The sequence below is a fragment of the Pistacia vera genome, unplaced genomic scaffold (assembly GCF_008641045.1).
Source record: "Pistacia vera cultivar Batoury unplaced genomic scaffold, PisVer_v2 Contig373, whole genome shotgun sequence".
Lineage (NCBI taxonomy): Eukaryota > Viridiplantae > Streptophyta > Magnoliopsida > Sapindales > Anacardiaceae > Pistacia > Pistacia vera.
Genome location: NW_022196194.1, coordinates 680,177 through 703,950, shown reverse-complemented (window position 1 = coordinate 703,950; position 23,774 = coordinate 680,177). Strand labels below are relative to the sequence as shown.

At 33.2% G+C, this 23,774-nt stretch overlaps 4 protein-coding genes across 4 annotated transcripts; 1 reads left to right on the top strand and 3 right to left on the bottom strand.

Annotated features, from left to right (window-relative positions):
• Nucleotides 1-3,017: 3,017 nt before the first annotated feature.
• Nucleotides 3,018-3,455, top strand: LOC116140528 (uncharacterized protein At3g17950-like). The gene has a single exon (XM_031426153.1). It carries the CDS (start codon nt 3,018-3,020, stop codon nt 3,453-3,455), a length of 438 nt encoding a protein of 145 aa, XP_031282013.1.
• A 2,191-nt stretch (nt 3,456-5,646) lies between these two features.
• Nucleotides 5,647-6,299, bottom strand: LOC116140477. Its single transcript, XM_031426104.1, has one exon. The coding sequence runs from the start codon at nt 6,238-6,240 to the stop codon at nt 5,707-5,709; it is 534 nt and encodes a 177-aa protein (XP_031281964.1). The 5' UTR covers nt 6,241-6,299; the 3' UTR covers nt 5,647-5,706.
• Nucleotides 6,300-9,649: 3,350 nt separating this feature from the next.
• LOC116140527 (pentatricopeptide repeat-containing protein At3g04760, chloroplastic-like) lies at nt 9,650-12,633 on the bottom strand. The gene is made up of 3 exons (XM_031426152.1): nt 12,453-12,633; nt 11,098-11,315; nt 9,650-9,877 (listed from the first exon to the last, which is right to left on the bottom strand). Exons 1-3 carry the CDS (start codon nt 12,631-12,633, stop codon nt 9,650-9,652), a joined length of 627 nt encoding a protein of 208 aa, XP_031282012.1.
• Nucleotides 12,634-18,415: 5,782 nt separating this feature from the next.
• Nucleotides 18,416-21,068, bottom strand: LOC116140473 (pentatricopeptide repeat-containing protein At1g62720-like). Its single transcript, XM_031426100.1, has 2 exons — nt 19,252-21,068; nt 18,416-18,443 (listed from the first exon to the last, which is right to left on the bottom strand). Exon 1 carries the CDS (start codon nt 21,036-21,038, stop codon nt 19,326-19,328), a length of 1,713 nt encoding a protein of 570 aa, XP_031281960.1. The 5' UTR covers nt 21,039-21,068; the 3' UTR covers nt 18,416-18,443; nt 19,252-19,325.
• Nucleotides 21,069-23,774: the final 2,706 nt, after the last annotated feature.

Sequence of the window (23,774 nt, the reverse complement as noted above, 5' to 3'; positions counted from 1 at the left end):
ATTCAATGATAATTGATATATAACTCTCAAATCAATCAGAGTAATAAAATAGGATTTCACGGTAAGTTTTTTATAAATAAATCATAATAAATCAGAAAAATAAAAAAAATCTTGATTTTTATACCAAATATAACTCCCTTTATACACCTAAGAAAAAAAAAAACAGAGAACAATCCAGCTGGTTGGAATTTCAAAAATGGTATCCAGGGCAGGCTTCCATGATCTCTGTTTTGAAACCTCTCCACAGGTGATCATCGGCTGCAACAATTTCATGTGAACAATCAAATGTTTTTGTTTTTGCTTCTGATGATGGAAACAAACAAAACTCACTCAGAACAACAGGAAATATTTTCCAAATGTTTCGAATAATTTGCCTGCTTCTGCTTCAAAGCCATGGCAGCCTTACTTGTAAAACTCGCAATTTCATCCTCAGTCACACTGAGTAGAGCACCCCATGGGGAGTAAAAAGTAAAATTTGGAAACTTCCAACTCTTTATCAGCCGACAATCCCTCGATTCTTTGCCCAACTTTTAACTCTCAGAGTCGCATAAAAATGGCCTGGATTCTCCAGCATCAGCTCCACTGCTTTGACTGGTTTTGTGAAGATTTGTAAACTCCTTGGAGAATATTAAGACCTTTATAACTCCATTGTTGCTGCAGATTATTGAAGGTCCACAAGATGTTGCATTTCCCATTTGGAGGCTTCAGACTGAGAGTCTTGTTTTTGCAGAAAATCATGTAAGAAGAAGAAAAGACCATATTTAAAGGGCTTGAAGATGAATGAATTTATGTGAAGGAGGCTTTGTTTCTTAAGAATTAAAATATTATCGGATTAAAAGTTAGTTGAGATTAATCTTAATAAGACAAAACCATATAATAATTCAGGGTAATTACACACAAAATCTCTTGGTTTAGTCTATTTACGATAATTTCTTATCGGTATCGATATGAGAACTACTTATTTACACGTACAAACCCGTCACACAAACTAACTTTACATCACGATTATAATTTTTTTTTTTTTTTTGATAACCGGGGGTGTTTCGGCTACTTACGACCACTCAATTAATCTCTCAGACCCTGAAACTACCAGTCAGGTAATAGCTCATGGGGGTACTCTATTAACAACAAGAAGAGATTCAAACTCAAGACCTCTTGAGTAAACATCCAAGAGTCTTATCGAATCACTCGACTACCCGAGATAATTATGTATCTTTAATTAATTAATTTTGTGAGCGTTATTGTAATTAACCTATATTATTTCATATAAGTTTTCTTATTGATGAATAGTTTAAATGGTGGAATTAATTTTTTCAGGGATGAGCACATGGTGAGGATGGAGCAAAATCTAATAAGGACATGGTCACCAACCTTTTTTTATAGCTAAAATTCGGGCTATTATCAAGTACCTCCTCTGAGTTTTCAGGTATTGCCAAACTACCACCAACTGTTCCAGAAACTGTAAACCACCTCCCCTCACACCGTTACTCTAACGCCTAGACTTAAAATGATGGGTAATTGGTCTTTTGACATTATACAATAAAACCAAAAATTAGAAAATATATAAAGGAAAAACAATCCTCCTCTACAGAAACCCATCATCCCTGTTGCCGAAAATTCCCCACCCTGTTCAATCCACGATCGCCAGCATGAATGTATTCCCTAGGTGAATCAGATACTAACTCAAGATAAAATAGGGTACTTTGAGGGAACCCAAGACCTCCGTTAAAAGAGACACTATATTTTCCTGATAATTCTCCTTTTTCCTTTATTCAATTGTCACTATTATAATAAATACAATTTGTAAAAGATAAAAATAAAATAAACTTATCCATATCCTAATCTAATTTTTAAATTATTGAGATAAACTCAATATTAATTAACAAATGAATCCGTAAGAAAACTCGGAAAAATATTAAAATATGTACAATTTAAATAACATTTACCCATATCAAAATTTAGTTAACAAAACCATAACAACCAAATAGATTTTATCACTTTGGGCATTATTGACTTTTCACCTTTATTAGAATACGCCGGTAAAACGATGCCTAGGAGGTGGGTGAGGAAAGTGGAAACCTGTGGGGGACGTAGTTGAGAATTTCTGGAACAGTGGGAGGGAGTTTATGACAGTGAAAACCTCATGGAGGTACAGGTACTTGATAGATAATCCTAGTAAAATTTAAAATAAAACACAGGGAGAAATATAATTTTATCAATCTATTTGCAAGATATGAAAGAATATATCTGCCCATTGCAGCTATAAGATTGAAGGAATATATTATATATCTAGAAATTTGAACCCTTATTCGTTATATAATCAATAATATTAGATGTACAAATAAATCTTACAAAAATTTGTGTGATGTAACACAAAATGAATGGAAGAGTTAATACAAAAAGTCAAACTCATCATATTCCTTCGTCCATTCATTTTTTGCCACCTCAGTTTATACATATTTTGTAAGATTTGTTTGGGAGAACGACATGTTCCCACCCAAGGTTTGGCGAAACGACACTTTCCCACCCTCAAGTTTCAAAATGACACTTTTCCACCCTTCGTTAGGTTCTGTTATGTTTCGTTAATATTTTACTGAAAACTAAAATACCCTTAAATATTTTACTTATAATTTTTTATTATTTTTTAATTAGCCAAAAGTCAACTATTAAAAATTCAAAAAAAAAAAAAAAAAAAATAGTTACCTCACCTAAAAAGTTAGGAGTAATGCATAAAATTGTTTAAGTTAAATAATCTTAATATTTATTTATAATGTTCACATATTACATCACTGTTATTTATAATGTTTTTCATTTTTACTAATTAACAAAAAAAATCAATATTCCTAATTAATTAAATAAATAAAGAAAAAAATGTATCTTTATACTTGGACTAATAAATAATCGAATAAAGACTTTGAATTACAATTTTAATTTATAATAATTAAGAATAAACTAATTTAGGTATTCAGTCTACAGGTTCATTTTTTCACGACAGGAGCACGACGTTAGGCACATTGATGGGAGTAACTTTTCCGGCGATAACATTTCGAGCGCCGTCGCAGCACCGTGACATCCATGTGAATGCCGCCGTTGCTACCGTTCCGGCGGTTGCGGCAAGGAAGAAGAAGCGGGCTTTGACGAATATTTCTGCCTCCGCGGTGGCTCGGAGAAGGTGGTGGCGGCTTTGCGGAGACGGCGACGCCAAGCCCGCGTCACTTGGTGAGTTTCTGGAGGTGGAGAGGAGATTCGGTGACACTGCGTTTTACAGCGCGGCGGCGGAACTAGAGAGTGTGGTGGCTAGTGAAAGCGGAGGGCGTAATGGTAATAATGGGAGGGTTCTGTTCGCAGATGGGAGGGTTTTGCCGCCGGCGGCTAATGATGATGCGGATGAAACTTCTTCAACGTCTGGGATTCTTTGTAGATTTCCTGTTTCAATTACCGGAATTTGTAGATAATAACTATTGGTTTTTTTTATTTTTTTTATTTTCATCACTATTTTGTGTAATTAAAAAAAAAAAAATTCCATTACAATTTTAATCCCAATTTATGTTAGATCATTAAGTTTCTGGCCTAATTATAATTATCTCTTAGTCTATTACTACTAATTGTATAATTTTCATCTAGATTGGAGTTTAAAATTTTTGGTACAAAATTTATTCAAATTTGTCAAACACATTTTGTTGCTTGATTGAGATAAAATAAGTGGAGCATCGTGATAGTGGATTATTATACTAATTTCGGATTATTATACTAATTTCTTTCGAGGATTAAATTGATCCATACACTTGATCACATAAAAGAAAAGATAAAATAGATCATTTATTCATTATATATATATATATATATTTTTTTTTTTTTTCCTTTAATGGTCTTTAAAACATGTAAAATGCCCAGTAATGTTTGTCAAATCCCTAGGCTGCCCCAAATAATAATGCTATAATGTTAAAATCAACTCTAGGGTGCCTAAAATTAACTTTAAACTTTTAAAGAATGTAATATTTTTTTTAATGTTGATATTAACAGGTGTCAAGGAATCATGGATCATAAAAAGGGCATTTAGCTGAGTTGGAAGCTTTTATTAGAACAAAAAGTGGGATTAGATTTTCCAACTAATGGAGAAAATTGTTGGCTTTGACATAGACCCATCAACAAACAATTTCTATTAAAGCTAAATAAATTCCTCCCTTTTGCTTTAATTTGTGCCTAGTAACCTACTTAGTATTATCTCCTAATCAAGTCTTTGAAATTGACATCTTTCACCCAAAACCTAAATTTGTAAAATATATATATATATATATATATAGACGATCCATTCGTAGATAGGCGTACAGTCTCAGATTCAATTCCCTATTTGAGCATCCGTGATTTAAGAAGATGGTCATGAGTCATGACGATGGGTTGTTGTGTTAGTATCTCCCAACAATAAGTTAAGGTGCGAGTAACCTGGTCTAGATACTTTGGTTACAAAAAAAAAAAAATAATAATAATAAATAAATAATAGTAAACAATAACGTTACCCTAACTATATAGCAATAATAACTAGAGCCCACATTTTAAAAGAGTTAGCTCAAAATGTCTTAGTTAAGAACATTTTTCAACTCGGAATAATAATTTTATAAAGTAATATTTAAAGTCTAACTTTTATCTCGAGTTTTTCATTTCAAATGTTTGTCTTGTTAATTTTGTGTTTTTATTCTGCTAGCTTGAAGATATGTTTTTTTATAATTAATTTGATTTATTATATGAATCTTGAAGAAGAGTTAGAGGAGATTTGTTCTTCTTGTTTCCCCTCCCCTTTTTTTCCTTTTTTCATTCCTCTTTTTTATAGTTGTTTTCTTTTACTTCAAAGTTCCCCACATCCACATGGACATTTTTGCTTCATCAATGTGGGGGCTCTTTTTGGTTGTCTATTAGATGTAAAGTTGGATGTATTTTTGTGTAATCTAGGCCTACATAAGTGATAAGCTTGACCCATATGAGTCAAATTTTGAAGCCGTTGGACCACGTAAGTTTCATCTCAAATGAGTCCAAACTCTGAAGTTTGAAAATTTCAAAAATCCTTGTAAACGGTTGTATATGTAATCAACTAATATGATATACGTTAATCTTTTGAGTGTTGATGGAACACCTCACAGTTAATCAGTTGTATGTAAGATAGTCGTAAAAAAGAGTTACTCCTGATTTTGCTTAATTCTTAGGTTTATACATATTAGACTTCTATTAGACTCTAGTTGTTTAAGTCTTAGATTGCTTAGGGACAAAATTTCTAAGATAGTGAAGTGAAATACGATTGAAACATAACCTTCCTTCTAGTAATAAACTGTCTATCTGAAAATGGACCAAATGAAATTTGGCTAATAGTTGAAGAGGTTAACTCTATTTGCATCGGAAATGCTCCAAGATCGTCAACATTTTTAGTTTATCTTTTGAAAACTCTTTAACGCTCAAGTTAATTAAAATAATAATGAAATAATTTATGATATATTTCTTGAAGACTATAACTCTCAAATCAATCAGAGTAATAATAAAATAATAGGATTTCACGGTAAGTTTTTTTATAAATAAACTCATAATAAAATCAGAAAAATAAAAAAATCTTGAGTTTTATACCAAATATAACTCCCTTTATACACCTAAGAAAAAAAAAAAACAATCGAGATGAATAAAGGGAAAAGGAAAAATCACAAAACTATACACATGAAAATCCTAGCTGGTTGGAATTTCAAAAATGGTATCCAGGGCAGGCTTCCATGATCTCTGTTTAGAGAAACTCTCCACAGGATGATCATCGGCTGCAACAATTTCATGTGAAAAACAATCAAATGTTTTTGTTTTTGCTTCTGATGATGGAAACAAACAAAACTCAATCAGAACAACAGGAAATATTTTTCCAAAATGTTTCGAATAATTTGCCTGCTTCTGCTTCAAAGCCATGGCAGCCTTACTTGTAAAACTCGCAATTTCATCCTCAGTCAGCACTGAGTAGAGCAGCCCCATGGGGAGTAAAAAGTAAAATTTGGAAACTTCCAACTCTTTATCAGCCGACAATCCCTCGATTCTTTGCCCAACTTTTAAACTCTCAGAGTCGCACAAAAAATGGCCTGGATTCTCCAGCATCAGCTCCACTGCTTTGACTGGTTTTGTGAAGATTTGTAAATCTCCGTTGGAGAATATTAAGACCTTTATAACTCCATTGTTGCTGCAGATTATTGAAGGTCCACAAGATGTTGCATTTCCCATTTGGAGGCTTCAGCGCTGAGAGTCTTGTTTTTGCAGAAAATCATGTAAGAAGAAGAAAAGACCATATTTAAAAGGGCTTGAAGATGAATGAATTTATGTGAAGGAGGCTTTGTTTCTTAAGAATTAAAATATTATCGGATTAAAAGTTAGTTGAGATTAATTACTTAATAAGACAAAATCCATATAAATAATTCAGGGTAATTACAACAAAAATCTCTTGGTTTAGTCTATTTACGATAATTTCTTATCGGTATCGAATATGAGAAACATTACTTATTTACACGTACAAACCCGTCACACAAACTAACTTTTACATCACTGATTATAATTTTTTTTTTTTTTTTTGATAACTGTGGGTGTTTCGGCTATCTTACGCGTACCTTAATTAATCTCTCAAGACCCTGAAACTACCAGTCAGGTAATAGCTCATGTGGGTACTCTTATTAACAACCGAGAAGGGATTCAAACTCAAGACCTCTTGAGTAATACATCCGAGAGTCTTTATCGAATCACTCGACTACCCAGAGATAATTATATATCTTTAATTAATTAATTTTGTGAGCGTTTATTGTAATTAACCTATGATTATGTACATATAAGTTTGTCTTATTGATGAATAGTTTAAATGGTGGAATTAATTTTTTCAGGATGAGCACATGGTGAGGGTCCTGAGGGATGGAGCAAAATCAAATAAGGACGTGGTCACCAAACTTATGATTGAAGATGGTAACGAGCTGTTGATGTTTTTTGGGATTTTATTCTATTCACTCCCTCACCTAACTTTGTTTTATAGCTAAAATTCAGGGCTATTATCAAGTACCTCCTCTGAGGTTTCAGGTATTACCAAACTACCACCAACTGTTCCAGAAACTGTAAACCACCTCCCCTCAACACCGTTATCTAACGCCTAGACATTAAAATGATTGGGTATATTGGTCTTTTGACATTATACAATAAAACTCAAAAATTAGAAAATATATAAAGGAAAAACACTCCCTTCCTCTACAGAAACCCATCATCCCTGTTGCCGACAAAAATTCCCCACCCTGTTCAATCCACGATCCGCCAGCATGAATGTTGGCCCTAGGTAGAATCAGATACAACTCAAGATAAAATAGGGCTACTTTGAGAACCCAAGACCTCCGTTAAAAGAGACACTATATTTTCCTTTGATAATTCTCCTTTTTCCTTATTCCAATTGTCACTAATTATAATAAATCAATTTGTAAAAGATAAAATAAAATAAACTTATCCATATCCTAATCTAATTTATTTAAATTATTGAGATAAAACTCAATATTAATTAACAAATGAATCCGTAAAAACTCGGAAAAAATATTAAAATATGTACAATTAAATAACATTTACCCATTATCAAAATTTAGTTAACAAAAACCATAACAACCAAATAGATTTTATCACTTTGGGCATTATTGACTTTTCACCTTTATAGTTAGAATACGCCGGTAGAAAACGATGCCTAGAGGAGGTGGTTGAGGAAAGTGGAAACCTGTGGGGGGACGTAGTTGAGAATTTCTGGAACAGTGGGAGGGAGTTTATGACAGTGAAAACCTCATGGAGGTACAGTACTTGATAGATAATACTAGTAAAATTTAAAATAAAACACAGGGAAAACTAATATAATTATCAATCTATTTGCAAGATATGAAAGAATATATCTGCCCTTGCAGCTATAAGATAGAGGATATATTTATAATCTAGAAATTTGAACCCTTATTACGTATATATAATCAATAAATATTAGATGTACAAATAAATCTTACAAAAATTTGTGTGATGTAACACAAAATGAATGGAAAGTTAATACAAAAGTCAAACTCATCATATTCCTTCGTCCATTCATTTTGTGCCACCTCAGTTTATACATATTTGTAAGATTTGTTTGGGAGAACACATGTTCCCACCCAAGGTTTGGCGAAACGACACTTTCCCACCCATCAAGTTTCAAAATGACACTTTTCCCACCCTTCGTTAGGTTCTGTTATGTTTTCGTTAATATTTTACTGAAAAGACTAAAATACCCTTAAATATTTTCTTTATAATTTTTTATATTATTTTTTAATTAGCCAAAAGTCAATATTAAAATTCAAAAAAAAAAAAAAAAAAAAAATGTTAACTCACCTAAAAGTTAGGAGTAATCTATAAAATTGTTTAAAGTTAAATAATCTTAATATTTATTTATATGTTATCAATATTACATCCTGTTATTTATAATGTTTTTCATTTTTACTAATTAACATAAAAAATCAATATTCCTAATAATTAAATAATAAAGAAAAAAATGTATCTTTATACTTGGACTAATAAATAATCGATAAAGACTTTGAATTAACTAATTTTAATTTATAATAAACTAATAAGAATAAACTATTTAGGGTATTTTTGTCTTTTCAATCAAATATACTGAAAACACTAACAGACCTAACGAAAGGGTGGGAAAGTGTCATTTTGAAACTTGCAGGTGAGAAGTGTCATTTGAAACTTGACGAGTGGAAAAGTGTGGTTTCATCAACCTTGGGTGGGAAATGTCGTTCTCCCGATTTGTTTGTATATGTAGTATTACTCATATAAATTACTCATATATGGTACATAAGGTAAGAAATGTATCAGATAATAGAAAATCTACGATATAATTGACAATACCATAATTTAATGTATGCATATTTATAGGTTGTTTTTAGTTTAAATTTCTTCAATTACATAATTATCAAGATAGATAAGAGAGAAATTAGTCATTTATGTTGTATTGACTTATATATATAATGATATCATTTAGTAAACTATATTATTTAGGCATATTTTAAGTGACAAATAACTATTTTTGTTTATAATGTCGGAAAACAACTATCAAAAACTCAATTTCTAAGATTATATTGAGTCAATAACATTATCGATTCAGTATACAGTGTGAGCTTGTGTTTATTTCAGGTATTCCTTATTAAATACATTAATACTATAGTATATATTTAATCTTTACTCAATTATAGGCTCTCAATAGAACTAATACAATTTTTCATCATCATTTATGACAAAGAAAACTCAATAAATTTAGTTTGTAAAAATTGCTCTCATCAATTCCAACAACCAGTTGGCTTCCTCTACTTGCAAACCCCCTTATCATTGTGTTATATGCCAGTAAATCAGGCTGCAAACCTTGATCCGCCATCTCACTAAACAAGCCTTTAGCCGCCTCCAAATTTCCCACAAAACACCATCCGTAAATTAGAGAGTTACAAAACCACATTTGGCTTAATCCTCTACTTTTCATTCAAAAAAAAAATTATTTCGCCTTATCTACCACCCATCTCTACAAAGACCATGGATAATACTATCATAACAACAATACTAGGTTTACAATTAACACCCCCAACAACCATTTCCTCAACAATCAAAGCGCACCGCTCGTGTTGCTTGTGCGACAAATCCTTGAATGAAGAGTCACATACATAATCACGTCAAGCCTAGCCCAACATAGCCATTTTCTTGCACAACCTCGTAGCCTCCGTATCCATATTCTCCAAAGCAAACCTTTAATCAAAGAAGTAAAAGTCACAGCATCTGGGTTAAACCCCACCTCAAAATCCTCCCAAAAACAACAAACCATCACAAACTCGACCTGCATTACAAAAGCAATAATCAAAATATTCAAAGTAAAAGATCCGGCAAAACCCCATTGACCCCCCTCGCTTGTAATGCAAAATGACTGTCTTTATAAAACTTCTTCTTAGCAAGAGCTCCAAACAACCGGTTGAATGATGAAATGGTGGTTTTGGGTTGCATGATATCATTAAACAAAAAAAGGTGCTGCACCATTCTGATACACCTAATTCTCATAGGCAGAATGCAGATGAACAAGAACTTGAACTCCCAAAAAAATTAAAATTAAAAAAAATCTATAAAATCTCAAGAGCCAAAATTGCTTATTCATCTCACGAAACAAAGTGCATATATATTATAACTTTTTCCTTACAATTACCAACATGAACAAATCTCCAAATTTTATGGACATCCCCAAACTTTGGCATAGTTAAACCACACCCTTGGATGGAAAAATCGCATAATGAAAAAAATTGTCAGGGGTTTACAATCCATAAACAATCTAACAATGCACCCAGACCAGAATTTTCATCCAATCAAAAAAAGATGACAAAATATCAAATGGGGTCGAGAAAAGATAGAATTTTACCACATATGGTTCAATAGAATTGAATCCAGAACAACATTGTTAATAAATTGTATATATGCAATCCAACCTAATTAAGGATTGATGAAATTCATATTCAACTTAATTAGTTTCCACACGATACTCTTATTAAGTTCCTAGTACAAAATTGGGATACAAAACTATAAAAAGTTCATCTAATCATAATATTCATAATCCTAAACTATCAAGTGTCATCTTTGCCTCATGACAGTATACTCTCATAATATCGAGAACTAACTGCAAGAGTTTAAAATAACGAGGAAGCAGAATTCAGTGAGAAACAACAAATTGAAATAAGCAAAAAACTTACAAATATATAAAGGATTAAATACGTGAAGATTTATGATCAAAGGATGCTATATAGAAATAGAAGAGAAAATACTATCACTGTAGCATAAATTTACAGACATTCACAGCATAGAAGATGGTTTTTTATAGTCAAGTACAGCAATATTTATCATGTCCCTCTTGTTGACTTTGTGCGGAGGAAATTGAGGAGCAACTTCAAAAGTTCTTTATCCTTTGACAGTAAATCCCAACTATGGAAATGGGTATCATCCGGTATCCCATTTCTGTCCTTCATTTTGTGAAAGGTTCAACCACTTTAGCTGCCTCATTATTTTGTAAAAAACCTCGCATAAGAGTATGAAAGAACCAACATTTGGAGTGCAACCATTGCTTTCCATATCTGATAACAAGTCATATGCCTTTTCTAGTTTCCCTTCTTTACAAAACCCACGGATTAAGATGGAATACGTCACAACGTCTGGCATTAGGCCTTTTTGAGGCAACTTGTGAAATAACTCTAAAACAATTTCAAGCATTCCATTTTTACAACCCATCAACGAGGCTGTTAAGATTTCAATACTAAGTTTAACTCATAGTACTCCAATGTACGAAACCATTTTGCTGCTCTCCAGAACACAGCCTTCTTGCATAGCCCCATCAATCAAAATACTATATGAATGAATCAGGTGCGACATTATAAAGTTTCATCTCAGCAAATAGTTTCTGTGCAGCTCCAACCTTATTTGATAGAAAAGACTAGTCAACAAAGCGTTGTATGTAAATACTGTTGGTCTAATTCCCTTTGAAATCATTTCCCTGAAAGACTCATAGCATTCTCTAATTTCCTATTCTTGCCATAGGCATTGATCAAATATTATAACTGACAACATTAGGCTTACAGCCCTTACTCTCCATAGAGATTAGCAGCTCCCTTGCATCATCAATCTATGCAGCAAGCAATAACCATCCATCAAAGTACTATAAATAAATATGTCTGGTTGCAAACCTCTTTGGATCATCAATTCTAACAACCATTAGCTTCCTCTATCTTCCCCTCCTTGCAAAACCCACTTATAATTGTATTATAAGTTAGCACATTAGGCTGCAAACCTTGATCCCGCCATCTCAATAAACAAATTCACAGCCTCCTCCAAATTTCCAACAAAACACAAACCGAAATTGAGAGGTACAACAACCACATTTGGCTTAATTCCTCTACTCTTCATTTCCAAAAAAACTTCTTTGGCCCTATCAACCAACCCATCTTTGCAAACACCATCGATAATACTACCATAAAAACAATATTAGGCCTAACCCCAACACAGCCATTTTTTTGGGGGGGGGGGGGGGGGACAACTCATAGCGTCCAAACTCCTATTCTCCAAACACAAACCTTTAATCAAAAGATTAAAAGTCCCAGCATCTGGGTAAAAACCCCACCTCAAAATCCTCCCAAAAACAACAAAACCATCACAAACTCGACCCACATTACAAAAGCAATTAATCAAAATATTCAAAGTAAAAAGATCCGGCAACAACCCCATTGAACCCACTCGCTTGTAATGCAAAATGACGTCTTTATAAAACTTCTTCTTAGCAAGAGCTCCAAACAACCGGTTGAATGATGAAATTGGTGGTTTGGGTTGCATATGAATCATTAAACAAAAGAAATAGCGTGCTTCATCAAGAGTTATATTACCTTCTTTACAATCCTTTTGAAGAAATTTATCAAGCCTCGCTAACTCTTCAACGTTATGAACTGAATCTGGTGGTTTAGTTGTAGTCACTTTACCTGGTTTTGTGAACAAAGATGAGATTTTGGTTTTCGTAACCGTTTCAGAAGAAGAAGAACAACGACGAAGCAAGGTTTTGGAGGCCATTTGAGTAGCGCTGTTTGTGGATTATCTAGGTTCAACTTCAAACTGGCTTAGTTTTGTGGGTTTTACATTTAAATAATACAATCTCGCCGGAAATGAGAGTGGGATCAAATGTATTTATCTGAAACCTGTAGGGTTCACATGTAATTATCCAGAAACCGAGGGCATGTTAAACGAAGCAAAATTATTGAGCCTTCAGCCTTTCACTCCCTCTCTCATTGTCTCTTTAATGTAATAGTAATACTATAGCCACCGACAGTAGTGCATCGAATTTGTATACCGAATAACGTGACAAAATCCTGATCGTTGATTAATATTAAGTTAAAATTAATCAACGGTTAAGATTTTGTCACGTCATTCGATGCATTACAGTTGGTGGCTGTATTATTTTTCTTAATGTAATTGACACGGATCCATCTTTACTATTCATCTTCAACCATATTTTTTGTATTATATTACAACTTTTCCCATCTTCTTCTTCTTCAGAGGTTGAGTAAGGGTTTGGGTATTCTTTGGACACTTGACATGCCCCAATTCTTTGCAGTTAAAAGCATTTTAAAGGTTTCTAAGGGCTTTTATAGATAGAATGGACCAAACTTCCTAGAGACTTTCACCCTTGTCGAAAAGTATTTAGAGACTTAATAACCTCCAAAATTCAATAACCAAATTTTAATGAAAGTATTTCAGGATGGGAATCTATTGGATTAAAGTGCAATAATTTGGTGAAATTGCATGTGAATCACTGTCGAAATCTATGTCCTCGTGGACTGGACGCTATTACATATGGGTGCAAGCAAGCTCTTGGTCTTATACATGAATCAGAATCCTTGAATATCGATGGGGCCGTTTGTTTTATTATTTTGGATAGGATTTTGAAAATAATATTGGGTAGTTGAATAGAGAAGTATTATGATGTAAAATTAAAAAATTAAAAAAAAAAAAAACCCTTAGGTTTGCTAATTTAACTAAACACCTCAATATATAAATTTTTTATAAAATGACAAAAACACACCCACCCACTCACAGTGCCAGTTTCCGGCCACCACCGTCGGAATCTGGCTGGAAAATGGCGTTACGACACAGACCGTTGGATCTGGTGAGTAGGACGTCGATATGGCCTTTTTCGGCCAGATCTGGCCGGAAAAGGCCGGATATCTATGTCCAGATATGGCCGTCGACGACCAAAAAAGTCTAGATCTGGCTGTCGTTGTTGGTCAACGATGGCCAAGATTCGACGGCCAGATTGGTGAATTGCCGGTCAGTTCCAGTCGTTTGTAGGCCGTTGTGACAGATTCTGGCTACCACTGACGGTGGTTATCGGAATCTGGCAAGTATGGGTGGGTGGGGGTATTTTTGTTAATTTTTAAACTTTTTTCTAGGGGTATTTATGAAATTAACAAACTTAAGAGGTCTAAAAGTAATTAAAAAATACATTAATATTTCTTAAATAGTAAAACAAACAATATTTTGGGAATAGGATTGAGAATATGGGTAGAAATAATGTGTCAAACAGAGCCTATATTTTCATTAGAGTTGTTTAAATGTTATGGCCCAGGTAAAATCAGATACAAAACTAAAGATAAAATAGGGTTACTCCGAGGGAATTCAATACCTTTGTTAAAATTGGACAGGGTGGGGAATTTTCCGGCAACAGTGGTGATGGGTTTCTGTAGGGGATTGATGTTGGGTTTCTTCTTGGGGAGGGATTGTTTTTCCTTCATATATTTTCTAATTTTTAGTTTTATTGTATAATGTCAAAAGACCAATATAACCAATCATTTTAATGTCTAGGCGTTGGAGAACAGGTGCTGAGGGGAAGTAGTTGAGAGTTTCTGGATCAGTTGGTGGGAATTTAATAATACCTGAAACCTCGGGGGAGGTACTTGATAATACTCCTAAAATTTAAATTAAAACACAAGGAGAAATTAACATACATTTTATCAATCTATAGGAATATATTTATATATCTAGACATTGTTAGTTATGCTCTCCAACCTTTTGCCAATATGGAATGGGAGATTCATAATTGATCATTTGCCTATACAAACAAAATTATTGACATAATATATCTTTAAATTTTGAATTCTACTTATCGTGGTTGTTGACAATGATGATGACATGAGAATATATAAACAATCAAATCAATCGACATCCAAAATTAGAATCTTTAATTCGTAAATATAAAATTACTCATGTATAATATGAATAATAATACACCAAGTCATCAACAACTCTCCCTGATAAACTTTCTTTTACAACCCTGACATAACAACTCGTAATTAGTCAGTTTACAACAGATCCTGCATAAGTCTCGCATAGATCTTACTAATTAAATATAAACTGACCAATTACGAACTGTTACGTCAAGATTGTGAAAGAAAGTTTGTGAGAGAAGATTATTGGTGTAGTATTACTGATATGGTATATAAGGTAAAAATATGTATCAGAATAGTAGAAAGGAGTCTACGGTACAATCGATAGTACCATAAGTTAATGTATGCATATTATATAGGTTATTTTACAAGTCTTTCTAATTCTTACAGTGAAACCCAAGTAGCTTATATGTTCAATATTTCCCCTTAAAACAAAACATGTCTTCAATTAACAAACTTTGCTCTGCTCTCTGCCTTTGTCATACTACAAGAACTCTGTTCTTTTTATGATCATATTCTTTTAATACAGACTATTACTTCAATAACACCAACACTAAATCAATATCAACACTACAACATTAACATCACTTCTCATCATTCTGCACTACATATTAATCAACCCCACAACAATTACTCAGAGTCAGCCTTCATCAGCACCAACAATACTTCACCTAAACAAAATCAACATCAACATCACTTCACATAAAAATCAGCACTACAACATCAACATTACTTCACATAATTCCTTTAAACTAACTAATTAATCAGCAGCAACAACTCAGAATCAACTTCACTAGCACCAAAACCACATAAGCAACATCAATAGTAGCAATTATTTATTCGGGTAACTCAGCAGTGACATTCAGTTCTTCACTCAAGAAAACAAACCTGTTACCAGGAAGTGCTTTGGTCAAATTAAAATTAAAAATGGTGTGTTTAAAGCTTCAGAAAAGGCTGGCTGCAAGAGTTCTCTCAAGTGTGGTAACGGGAGAGTGTGGCATTATCCTAATGAGACCAATCACATCTCCTTATCTGTTTCCAGTAAGTCTTAATTGTTTTATATATACATCATAACACTTGTTATATTTTAGGTTTGATGCTAAATGAAAACGTGCACTTGCAGGAATGGACATAAGAAGGCTGGCTGGTAAAGGATGGATTGATAGTGAAAAAGCCTAGCACAATCCACTCAAGATCAACAACAAAGCTTTAGCTGGACTACAACAGTTTTGATAGGGACTGACCTAAAACAACACGAGATTCTCGCACAATCAATTAGAAAATGAAAAATCTAACACTACAACTCAAGCAAAATCATACCATGGAGACTGTTCGGCTGCTTGTAGTTGTTGATTGGCAAAGTGCACTCGGTCCCATCTACAGTAAATTTACCCACTTTGATTCGATTTGCGACCCGACCCACAATGCACCCAAAAGAAGGTGCTGCACCATTCTGTTGTAGTCCAGCTAACACCATAATTCATCATAGGCAGAATGCAGATGAAACAAGAACTTGAACTCCCAAAAAAATAAAAAATGAAAAAAAAATCTATAAAATCTCAAGAACCAAAGTTGCTTATTCATCTCACAAAAACAAAGTGCATATATATTATAACTTTTATCCTTACAATTACCAACATGAACGTATCTCCAAATTTCATGGACATACCCAAAACTTTGGCATAGTTAAAACCGCACCCTTGGATGGAAAAATCGCATAATGAAAAAAAATTGTCAAAGGGTTTACAATCCCGCGGGAATGCATGGGATTCGTCAAGAAGTTGAGAACAACTCCAAATTACCAAATTCTATTACCAATCCTTTGAGAAATTTATCAAGCCTCGCTAACTCTTCAACGTTATGTACGAATCTGGTGGTTTAGTTGTAGTCACTTTACCTTTTTTGTGAACAAAGATGAGATTTTGGTTTTCGTAACCGTTTCAGAAGAAGAAGAACACCGACGAGCAAGGTTTGGAGGCCATTTGAGTAGCGCTGTTTGTGGATTATCTAGGTCAACTTCCAACTGGCTTAGTCTTTTGTGGGTTTTACATTTAAATAATACAATCTCACCGGAAATGAGAGTGGGAAAAAATGTATTTATCTGAAACCTGTAGGGTTCACATGTAATATCCAGACACCGAGGGCATGTTAAACGACACAATTATTGAGCCTTCAGCCTTTCACTCCCTCTCTCACTGTCTCTTCAATGTATGAGTTGACACGGATCCATCTTACTCTTGATCTTATTTAACCCATATTTTTCTGTATTATATCCAACTTTGCCCATCTTCTTCTTCTTCAGAGGTTGAGTAAGGGTTTGGGTATTCTTCGGGCACTTGACATCCGCCAATTCTTTCAGTTAAAGCATTTCAAAGGTTTCCAGGGCTTTTATAGATAGAATGGACCAAACTTCCTAGAGACTTTCACCCTTGTCGAAAAGTGTTTAGGACTAATACCTCCAAAATTCAATAACCAAATTTTAATGAAAGTATCTCAGGATGGGAATCTATTGGATTAAAGTGCAATAATTTGATGAATTGCTTGTGAATCGCTGTCAAATCTATGTCCTTGTGACTGGACGCTATTACATACGGGTGCAGATAAACTCTTGGTCTTTATCCATGAATCAAAATCCTCAAATATCTATCATGACTGCATTTGGTTCAGTATTATTTTCCATATTCTGGACCAGATTTTTTAAATATGTTTGGTTTATTATTTGCACAAATCCAATCTTCATGATATTTTTCTAACAGCTTTTTTGTTTACTTTTTTTTTTTTTATTGCGTTGGCTTTTATTTTTCTCAGTTTGCTTCATTATTCTTCACTGACATTTCCACTTTCTCACTTCACCATTTCACTTTCTCAGTTCCGTATTCTGAAAGGAATGAACAATTACCCGTTGAACAAACAGGAAAGATTGTTATGACTGTTTGTATACTTCATAATTTTATCAGAATATACAATTAGACGATCGTATCTTCGAACAAACCATAATAAGTACGGGTAATGAGCAAGTATATTGTGATTGTTAAAACGAGACAGAATATGGCCGAAATAGAGAAGGACCGAGTCAACCGCAACAAGGTATTATAGACACACATGACGACTATACGGGATAACATAACGAATGCACTGTGGGCAGCAGAGTAGACCATGTCGTAGTTGTTATAGAGTAAACTGTAAGAATGATTGTAAGGGTTGATAATAGTACTTTTGTCATATATGCATTAATGTGTGTGTTTTAATAGTTGGATTAGTACTTAAAATTAATATGGGTTTTTGTTTTTAATATTTACGGGTGACAAATATCCCAATAAACTGTTTAATATTATTAAATGTAACTGGATATGTTATATATAATATATAATATTATTTTAACAAATACAACAAAATATTATATTAATAAATCATTTATAAAAATATATCAATAAAATATTCAACAAAATATCAGGTCAAAATACTCTACTAACACCATATTTTATAAATCTTATTCTCGTAATCATAACCCTACTCAACTATCCAATATTTTCCTAAAATTCTATCCAACGTCTTTATAAAACTTCTTCTTAGCAAGAGCTCCAAACAACCGGTTGAATGATGAAATTGGTGGTTTGGGTTGCATATGAATCATTAAACAAAAAAAGGTGCTGCACCATTCTGATAACACCATAATTCATCATAGGCAGAATGCAGATGAAACAAGAAATTGAACTCCCAAAAAAATTAAAAATTAAAAAAAATCTATAAAATCTCAAGAACTAAAATTGCTTATTCATCTCACAAAAATAAAGTGCATATATATTATAACTTTTTCCTTACAATTACCAACATGAACAAATCTCCAAATTTTATGGACATCCCCAAAACTTTGGCATAGTTAAAACCACACCCTTGGATGGAAAAATCGCATAATGAAAAAAATTGTCAAGAGGTTTACAATCCATAAACAATCTAACAATGCACCCAGAATCAGAATTTTCATCCAATCATAAAAAAGATGACAAAATATCAAATGGGATTGAGAAAAGATAGAAATTTTACCACATATGGTTCAATAGAATTGAATCCAAGAACAACATTGTTAGATAAATTGTATTATATGCAATCCAACCTAATTAAGGATTAGATGAAATTCAATATTCAACTTTAATTAGTTTCCACATGATACTCTTATTAAGTTCCTAGTACAAAATTGGGATACAAAACTATAAAAAGTTCATCTAATCATAAATAATTCAAAATAATCCTAAACTATCAAGTGTCAACTTTGCCTCATGACAGTATACTCTCATAATATCCAGAACTAACTGCAAAGAGTTTAAAATAACTAGAGGAAGCAGAATTCAGGTGAGAAACAACAAATTGAAATAAGCAAAAAACTTACAAATAATATAAAGGATTAAATACGTGAAGATTTATGATCAAAGGATGCTATATAGAAAATAGAAAGAGAAAATACTATCACTTGTAGCATAAATTTACAGACATTCACAGCATAGAAGATGGTTTTTATAGTCAAGTACAGCAATATTTATTATGTTAGCCTCTTTTTGACTTTTGCGGAGGAAATTGAGGAAGCAACTTCAAAAGTTCTTTATCCTTTGACAGTAAATCCACAACTATGGAAAATGTGGTATCATCCGGTATCACATTTCTGTCCTTCATTTTGTGAAGAAGTTCAACCACTTTAGCTGCCTCATTATTTTGTAAAAAACCTTGCATAAGAGTATTGAAAGAAACAACATTTGGAGTGCAACCATTGCTTTCCATATCTGATAACAAGTCATATGCCTTTTCTAGTTTCCCTTCTTTACAAAACCCACGGATTAAGATGGAATACGTCACAATGTCTGGCATTAGGCCTTTTTGAGGCAACTTGTGAAATAACTCTAAAACAATTTCAAGCATTCCATTTTTACACAACCCGTCAACGAGGCAGTTAAAGATTTCAATATCAATTTTAAACTCATAGTACTCCAATGTACGAAACCATTTTGCTGCATCCAGAACACAGCCATTCTTGCATAGCCCATCAATCAAAATACCATATGTAAATGAATCAGGTGCGACATTATAAAGTTTCATCTCAGCAAATAGTTTCTGTGCAGCTCCAACCTTATTTGATAGAAAAAGACTAGTCAACAAAGCGTTGTATGTAAATACTGTTGGTCTAATTCCCTTTGAAATCATTTCCCTGAAAAGACTCATAGCATTCTCTAATTTCCTATTCTTGCCATAGGCATTGATCAAAATATTATAACTGACAACATTAGGCTTACAGCCCTTACTCTCCATAGAGATTAGCAGCTCCCTTGCATCATCAAATCTATGCAGCAAGCAATAACCATCCATCAAAGTACTATAAATAAATATGTCTGGTTGCAAACCTCTTTGGATCATCAATTCTAACAATCCATTAGCTTCCTCTATCTTTCCCTCCTTGCAAAACCCACTTATAATTGTATTATATGTTAGCACATTAGGCTGCAAACCTTGATCCGCCATCTCAATAAACAAACTCACAGCCTCCTCCAAATTTCCCACAAAACACAAACCGTAAATTAGAGAGGTACAAACAACCACATTTGGCTTAATTCCTCTACTCTTCATTTCCAAAAAAACTTCTTTGGCCCTATCAACCAACCCATCTTTGCAAACACCATCGATAATACTACCATAAGAAACAATATTAGGCCTAACCCCAAACACAGCCATTTTTTTGAACAACCTCGTAGCGTCCAAACTCCTATTCTCCAAACACAAACCTTTAATCAAAAGATTAAAAGTCCCAGCATCTGGGTAAAAACCCCACCTCAAAATCCTCCCAAAAACAACAAAACCATCACAAACTCGACCCACATTACAAAAGCAATTAATCAAAATATTCAAAGTAAAAAGATCCGGCAACAACCCCATTGAACCCACTCGCTTGTAATGCAAAATGACGTCTTTATAAAACTTCTTCTTAGCAAGAGCTCCAAACAACCGGTTGAATGATGAAATTGGTGGTTTGGGTTGCATATGAATCATTAAACAAAAGAAATAGCGTGCTTCGTCAAGAGTTATATTACCTTCTTTACAATCCTTTTGAAGAAATTTATCAAGCCTCGCTAACTCTTCAACGTTATGTACTGAATCTGGTGGTTTAGTTGTAGTCACTTTACCTGGTTTTGTGAACAAAGATGAGATTTTGGTTTTCGTAACCGTTTCAGAAGAAGAAGAACAACGACGAAGCAAGGTTTTGGAGGCCATTTGAGTAGCGCTGTTTGTGGATTATCTAGGTTCAACTTCCAACTGGCTTAGTCTTTTGTGGGTTTTACATTTAAATAATACAATCTCACCGGAAATGAGAGTGGGAAAAAATGTATTTATCTGAAACCTGTAGGGTTCACATGTAATTATCCAGACACCGAGGGCATGTTAAACGCAGCAAAATTATTGAGCCTTCAGCCTTTCACTCCCTCTCTCACTGTCTCTTCAATGTAATTGAGTTGACACGGATCCATCTTAACTCTTGATCTTATTTTAAAACCATATTTTCTGTATTATATTACAACTTTGCCCATCTTCTTCTTCTTCAGAGGTTGAGTAAGGGTTTGGGTATTCTTCGGGCACTTGACATGCCGCAATTCTTTACAGTTAAAGCATTTCAAAGGTTTCCAAGGGCTTTTATAGATAGAATGGACCAAACTTCCTAGAGACTTTCACCCTTGTCGAAAAGTGTTTAGAGACTTAATAACCTCCAAAATTCAATAACCAAATTTTAATGAAAGTATCTCAGGATGGGAATCTATTGGATTAAAGTGCAATAATTTGATGAAATTGCTTGTGAATCGCTGTCAAAATCTATGTCCTTGTGGACTGGACGCTATTACATACGGGTGCAGATAAACTCTTGGTCTTATCCATGAATCAAAATCCTCAAATATCTATCACTGCATTTGGTTCAGTATTATTTTCCATATTCTGGACCAGATTTTTTAAATAATGTTTGGTTTATTATTTGCACAATCCAATCTTCATGATATTTTTTCTAACAGCTTTTTTGACTTTTTTTTTTTTTTTTATTGCGTTGGCTTTTATTTTTCTCAGTTTGCTTCATTATTCTTCACTGACATTTCCCACTTTCTCACTTCACCATTTCACTTTCTCAGTTCCGTATTCTGAAAGGAATGAACAATTACCCGTTGAACAAACAAGGAAAGATTGTTATGACATGTTGTATACTTCATAATTTTATCAGAATATACAATATAGACGATCGTATCTTCGAACAAACCAATAATAGTACGGGTAATGAGCAAGTATATTGTGATTGTTAAAACGAGACAGAATATGGCCGAAATAGAGAAGGACCGAGTCAACCGCAACAAGGTATTATAGACAACATGACGACTATACGGGATAACATAACGAATGCACTGTGGGCAGCAGAGTAGACCATGTCGTAGTTGTTAATAGAGTAAACGTGTAAGAATGATTGTAAGGGTTGATAATTAGTACTTTTGTCATATATGCATTAATGTGATGTGTTTTAAATAGTTGGATTAGTACTTAAAATTAATATGGGTTTTTGTTTTTTAATATTTACGGGTGACAAAATTACCAATAAACTGTTTAATATTATTAAAATGTAACTGGATATGTTATATATATAATAATATATTATTTTAACAAAATACAACAAAATATTATATTAATAAATCATTTATAAAAAAATATATCAATAAAATATTCAACAAAAATATCAAGGTCAAAATACTCTACTAAACACATATTTTATAAATCTTATTCTCGTAATCATAACCCTACTCAACTATCCAATATTATTCCTAAAATTCTATCCAAAATAATGATCCAAACACACCCTATATTTTCAATAGAGTTGTTTAAACGTTATGGCCCAGGTAAAATCACATACAAAACATAGGGTTACTTCGAGGGAATTCAATACCTTTGTTAAAATTGAACAGGGTGGGGAATTTTCCAGCAACAGGGGTGATGGGATTCTGTAGGGCATTGATGTTGGGTTTCTTCTTGGGGAGGGATTGTTTTTCCTTTATATATTTTCTAATTTTTCAGTTTTATTGTATAATGTCAAAAGACCAATATAACCAATCATTTTAATGTCTAGGCGTTGGTTAACAGGTGCTGAGGGGAAGTGATTGAGAGTTTCTGGAACAGTTGGTGGGAATTAATAATACCTGAAACCTCGGGGGAGGTACTTGATATTACTCCTAAAATTTAAATTAAAACACAAGGAGAAATTAACATACATTTTATCAATCTATAGGAATATATTTATATATCTAGACAGTGTTAGTTATGCTCTCCAACCTTTTGTCAATATGGAATGGAGATTCATAATTGATCATTTGACCATACAAACAAAATTATTGACGTAATATATCTTTAAATTTTGAATTCTACTTATCGTGGTTGTTGACAACGATGATGATACGAGAATATATAAACAATCAAATCAATCGACATCCAAACTAGAATCCTTAATTCGTAAATATAAAATTACTCATGTATGATATGAATAATAATACACCAAGTCATCAACAACTCTCTCTCACAAACTTTCTCTCACAACCCTGACATAACAACTTTTAATTGGTCAGTTCACAACAGGTCCCACATAAGTCTCGCATAGATCTTACTAATTAATTATAAACTGACCAATTACGAGCTGTTACGTCAAGGTTGTGAAAGAAAGTTTGTGAGAGAAGATTATTGGTGTAGTATTACTGATATGGTATATAAGGTAAAAATATGTATCAGAATAGTAGAAAGGAGTCTACGGTACAATCGACTGTACCATAAGTTAATGTATGCATATTATATAGGTTATTTTACAAGTCTTTCTAATTCTTACAGTGAAACCCAAGTAGCTTATATGTTCAATATTTCCCCTTAAAACAAAACATGTCTTCAATTAACAAACTTTGCTCTGCTCTCTGCCTTTGTCATACTACAAGAACT